Here is a 5,912-nt window from a genome sequence, read left to right on the forward strand (position 1 = left end):
TATGCAGGGACATTTCTCCACAGAAGCTGCAGGCCATGGAGAAAAAACCAGTTGATTTGAGTGCATTTTTACTGCGCCCGTTTGGATTACGAGGCCCTAGGAAGTCCAGGCAGGCAGGTGGGAGGTTGGGTGCTGCCCTGTTGCCTGCACCCACGGGCAGCTCTGGTCTGGCCTCTCCGCCTGGGACCGGTCTGCCCATCTCACCACCCAGCAGGGACCTCTTGCCACCAGGAAGGCAGCCACAGGGTTTCTCCTCGCTCCATCCCCACTGGGATGTGGGGTGCCACATTTTTGAGGTTTTAAAGAGGGAAAGTGTTACCAAAGTTACGAAGCTGCAGAGGCAGAGAAACCACGAAGCTGACAAGTGCACCCCGTGTCCTTGAGAAGAAGTGTCAGGAAGGCACCTGCGTGTGGCAGTGGACTTGAGCCTGGGTGGGTTGCAGGGGCAGGTAAGGAGGATGGGACTGTGTAACAGGTGACCTAGTTTGGTATTGGTCTGGAAGTCAAGCCTATGGTAGTTTTATCTTATCTTTTTATTGCTCAGGGTGGTGCAGCTGTAGCAAGCTGTTACTCTTTAACTTGCAGGAAGCAGAAAACTCATGGGGAGCACTTAATGCAATTTAGCAATGCTTTTGAACACAACTGACCTTAACGTTGCTGCTAACAGCCTTGCAGGGTTGGAGGTTTTAATTGCAGATTCTGTCTGAATCCTATAATTACTTTGTTGAAAAAAACTGGGGGGCGGGGGTGAACAAACTGTTAGGGCAAAGAGCCCGTCCGGGCTACTGAAAGGCCCTGCCTAGGGCAGTGTTAGTGGCGGCCGTTTCCCGGTTGACATGGAGCTGGTCTTTGTTTTGTTCTTTGCACAGGAGGAATCATATAATACATTGATAAAGCAAAGGATTTACTGTCCATGCTGGGTGGCTAGGCTGCTGAGGCCAGACCTTGTTGGAGCCAAACATGGCCAAAACTGTCCCCTTCAAAGCTGTAGGGGACCACATACACACAGGGCCCCCCCTCCCCCGCGCTGCAAACCAGGCAACCTGAATTTTCCATCGTCTCCCAGCACTTGAGGCTGCCCTCGGTGTAGCACCCCTAGCCGAGAAGGTGACACAGCTCTCCTGCCTTGCAGGCGTTCGCCGTGGCCAGGAGCAGGCGGAGGTTAACACGGAGTCAGGCACAAACATCTCGGGGAAGGGAGCAGCTGCGTTAGGGCTTGATGCGAGCCTAAGGCCAACAGAAACAAATGGAAAACCTCCGCTTGCCTGGGGTCGGCCGCCTCGGGGGCAAGAATGCGAGGACAGAGGCACGGTGCCTGACCTTTGTGGGGGGGATCTCGGTGCTGGGTTCAGAGCACACCTCGGGAGGGAGAAGTGGGTTTTAGTGGAGCTTTGCTCCCCTTGGGAAGGCACCGACTGCCACGTCCTCTTAAAATAGCAACCAGGAACATTAGGAGCCGAGAAAGCTGCTGTAACGCAGGCAGGCTTGGGCGGGAGAGCAAATGCTTCACAGATCAGAGGAGCATTCGATGTGTTTAACTCCAAAAGGAAAGCCAACTGCATCCTTGCCAGAGCGGAAACATTTTCACAGCTGGCATGAAAAAAGCACCTACTGCTGAGGAATTACCTATTGCTTCAGCTCTCTTCTCTCAGGATAAGACCGACATCACGTTCAGGTGGCATGAAAATTGCTGTGCAACCCCTCTTTTAAACCACCACATAAATACACTCCTGGTTGTGCTTCCCACTTGCACCTCCTGTTATTAACGGCAGCTGTGGGAATCCCTGGAGCCTCCCCCGGCAGTGGGAAACAGGGAGCTGAATTAAAATCCTGCCACAGAAAACATCCTTGCACTTTTGAGTCCTGTCCTGTGGTGAAAATCGTGCAAAGCGCTTGGGGAATCTCAAGGTGCCCCCAAAGCCCTCCTCCTCCTCCTCCTCCTCTCCACCCATTGACGCTGTTTCTGAAGGATTTCCACAGGGCACCGTGCATGTGGACCTTCAGCATTTATCTCAAAGAAACAGTTGTGGCTTTCACATAATGTACCCTGAAGCATGCTGGCGCTTTAATAGCTGAATGGCACCTTAGCTCTGCTTTTCCTTAGAAGGAAGTGATAAAATAGCTAATTTATACTGCCCCGTAATTACACAATGCAAAGTCACTCTGTTTTTTCCTGTTCTCTAGGATGGTGAAGCATTAAAATTGACTATTGTCGGGTACGTGACGCTGTTCCCCTACTTTTCCTGCTCATGCAGGAAAATGGAGATGGGCTTTACTAGAAGTGTTTACAGAGCAGGAACACTGAAACTGTGGGGCATATTGCCCGGCCTGAAACATGAGCAGGACATGAGCAGCATAGCTTCTGTGGTCTCCCAAATAAAATAAAATGCTGGTTTTTACTGATCATAACTGACCAAGAGTTCTTTACCAAATTACATCCAAGTGACATCATCCCTAGCAGCAGGCGGGGGGTGAGGTCAGCCCAGCCCGGACAGGGCTGCTGCCCAGGCTCCAGGGGTGATGGAAGCAGGGGGAGGTACCCATCTCGGGGGACCAGCACCACCTCCTGCTGCTGCCCAGGCTCCAGGGGTGATGGAAGCAGGTGGGAGCAGGGATGCCTGCAGCACTACGGCTGCGGCAGGACACGCGGGACTTGAATCACCACTCCCCTGCTCCTTCAAAGGTCATAAATCGGTATTGCAAAGGTGCAGAAAAGCATTGCCTCGCCGCCCGTAACAACCTGTGCCAGGGAGGTGAAATGGAGCAGAGCCAAAGCAGAGTTAAGAGTGACTGAAGGAAACAGAAGCTGGGAAGGAAGGGAAAAAAAAAAAAAAAAAAGAAAAAAAAAAGAAAAAAAGCAGCTTGTACATGGTTATTAAGTGCTTACAATGTTCTCATGCAGCTTAGATAAGCAAACTGGAATTAAGCATTACAGTAGGCATCAGCCCTGGTGCTGTACTCTGCCTACAAGCGCAGGAGGAGGCTGGGAGCACTTAGCCAGGTTGACTGGAAACAGGTGTATATGGGGAGGAGGAGGAAGAGAGGAGAAGGGCTGAAGGCTGCTTGCGATAGGAGCACAGAACTGCCTCCCTTAGTCTAAAGGTCAGGGCAATTAAAGCCAAAAGGCTGCCTTTTAGCAGGGCTCACCCCCGTGAGCAGATTTCTTCACACAAGGGAGAAGGAGGCTCTCGGGCTCCTTGGGCAGAAAAGGAGTGAGAAAAGCATGGAGGGAGCAGGCACAGCGCAGGTTCCTCACGCGCAGGAGGCCCAGTCCTTCCGGTGGCCCGCAACCAGCAGTGCCCAAAGGGGGTCCTAGAAGCAGCACTTGAAAGCCCCATGAAAGTAATCAGCTTTGGTTTTTGGCACGTTACCTTTAGTAGGGATCAAGTAGGCAATCAACCTGCACTCTCCCAACCCATCGTTAGGAACCAGCCACTGTGCTGCTGATACTCCCTCTCACCTCTGGACAGACAAGGGACTTCCCTGTGACTTCCAAGAATCAAGTTTTATTCTCCAGCTAGACAGCAGTGACCGATAAAGTTCTCATTATTACAGATCTACAAAAGGAGATCCATAAAATACTTCTATTTTCTCTTACAAAATTATGATGGGAGCCTGTGGATTTGTGGAGTTGTACCCGTCCCAGTGACACGAGGACAGAGGGACAAAGAGGTTTCAGAGACAAGGCAGAGGCATTCTCAGCTTTAAACAAACCCACCCAGGGCAGGTATGTACCCACGTCTTGCAGGGAGCAGCTGCCCTCTGCTCTGGGCTATCAGATGCTAGGCAAAGAGAAAAACATTCCTCCTCTTAACTCAGCAGCAGCTCCGCACGTCAGCTCTTTGCTGATAAACACAGGCTCCTAATTCCAGCTGCATTCCCCATTTTGAGAATAAACAGCCACGCTCCTCAGCGCCCTTTACAACTACTGCTGCTCGAGAGAAGGGGGAGTGGGAGGGGAGGGTTACAATACGGTCCATTTCCTAAAAACCCTAAAGCAGAAGAAAACCCCAGGTTGTACACGGCAGGCAGTTCACATGCCCCTCGGCTCTCCCAGGCAAGGAATGCACAATGTGGATGTGTCCAGAGGCACAGCCACCCTTTTACTTCAGGCTCCAATGAGTTTCTTGAGGAATGCCTCCAGCTGATCCTCATCCTTTATTCCCACAAACTTATCCACGACGTCTCCGTTCTTCATAGCCAGCACGGTTGGGACTGCTGACACCTGGGGGCAAGAGAAACAGGGGAGACACAGGTGAGCTGAGGCTGCAGGGAGCCCAACTGCACCCGGCCCCCAAATGGAGCTCTACAGAAGAGGACGTAGCTACAGGGGAGCTGAGCATACGCTGCTCAAGGGTGACATGTCCACTCGCAAAACACAGGCCAGCTGAGCTCAGTGTTCCTCCTCTTCCCGTGGCCTCATCTCTGCACTGATGTCGCACTACTTAAGTCAAGGCTGAGCAGCTTTTAGAGTTTAAATAAGACCCAAAAGTTTAAAGGCAAACCCAAAGCTAATATAAAAACAAGGCAAATCTTCCCCCCATCCCCCCAGTACAAACTCCTCTTCTCCTTCCCTTTTGTGTCTTCATAAGCAAACAAACCCAGACACCTCTCAGGCAGGACAACCTTTGGACATTTTATCACAGGGTGGTATCAGACTGGACCCGTGTTCTTCTCCAGACAGGACTGGAGCTGGAGGAAGGTCCCCCACCCATCACCACACAGGCAGATTTCCTGCTCCATCCTACCATGGTAATGACAACCCCCTCTGACCCATCTCTCCTTTTCTTGTTCCTGTTCTCAGTGGTTCAGCTGGTCACACACCAGTGGCAGTCCACTGCAGATCCCCGATGATTAGGTAAGAAGTGAAAAAGTCCCTCTGACTGGAGCCAGCAGGCAGCTGCGCTGCTCCGGGTGCTGCTTTTTTAGCACAGAACAAAGTTTTCTGGAAATTATCCAAGGGAACAGTGGTGGAAATGACAACGCTCTCCAGGGACTTTCCAGCTGACCAGCGACAGAAGAGACCCTGGGGTCACAATCGAGAGAAAGAGCAACCAGGGCTCGGAGAGCTGTAGCGGCAGAGAGATCTGGTCATGCATCTGACCCCTCAGCTTCGGTGCCCTTATGTCTGCAAAGCCTCCCCCCCAAAACACATCCTGTCCTTATCTCACCGCCTGCTGCCTCCCCGACAGCCTGCGAGGCCTTCCCACGTGCACTGCCAGCCCCTCTGCCAGCGAGGATCTGCAAATCCTTCCTTGGAAAACCCTCCAGAGGGCTGGCTCTTCTCCCATTGGGAGCCTGAGATGAAAGGGACATTTTGTGCTTCGCTTCCCTTCCCACCCGGCCAGTCCAGCATGGCTCCCCGCAGTCTGTCCTCCAGGGCTTGTGCAGTCTCATCTGAAGGGATGGGAGCGCTGGGGCTGCTGCAACGCACGATCTTCAGCTCCTCCTAGTGACTGGCAGGAGCAGAGCTGGAGGGCTCGGGCCCCAGCACCGGCGATGGTGCTACCAACATGCTCCCTTGTGATTTTAGGGGTGAGAAAGGACAGTGCCAGCACTGCACTCAGCTGGTCTCTCCCTCCCTGAAGAAAGGCAAAGCTCCACTGAGCCTCCCTCTGGTTTGCAAAGTGGGTTAATAACGAGCAGAGTTGCCCCAGCTCCATCCAAAAAACCCAGCATACCCAACCAGCAACAGCAATTATCAGGCCATTACGGCCCGGGTGAGGAACCGGCGATTCTTTGAAGCCCTACAGAGAAGCAGCTAACACCGAGTTACAGGGCTCTGCATGCCGACCAGTGCACCCACGAGCTTCACAGAGCCTCGATGCCTCCTTCTCTTCCCCTTTTTGTGCTGGTAAGCAAACCCCACAAATGGGTGGCAGGTCTGGGGCTGGCGCTGCAGAGCTGGGCGA

The 5,912-nt window shown here is 52.7% G+C and overlaps 1 protein-coding gene across 1 annotated transcript in view; it reads right to left on the reverse strand.

The window, feature by feature from the left end:
- Positions 1-2,537: 2,537 nt before the first annotated feature.
- Positions 2,538-5,912, reverse strand: part of TXN2 (thioredoxin 2) — a gene marked incomplete at its 5' end in the record, with an annotated part of 8,587 nt that continues 5,212 nt past the window's right edge. The window contains one exon of the mRNA XM_009647716.2: positions 2,538-4,225. Coding sequence (XP_009646011.1) covers positions 4,109-4,225 — 117 coding nt within the window. The remainder of the gene's footprint in view (positions 4,226-5,912) is intronic.

The sequence above is a fragment of the Egretta garzetta genome, unplaced genomic scaffold (genome assembly GCF_000687185.1).
Source record: "Egretta garzetta isolate BGI_Z169 unplaced genomic scaffold, ASM68718v1 scaffold51, whole genome shotgun sequence".
NCBI classification, from domain to species: domain Eukaryota; kingdom Metazoa; phylum Chordata; class Aves; order Pelecaniformes; family Ardeidae; genus Egretta; species Egretta garzetta.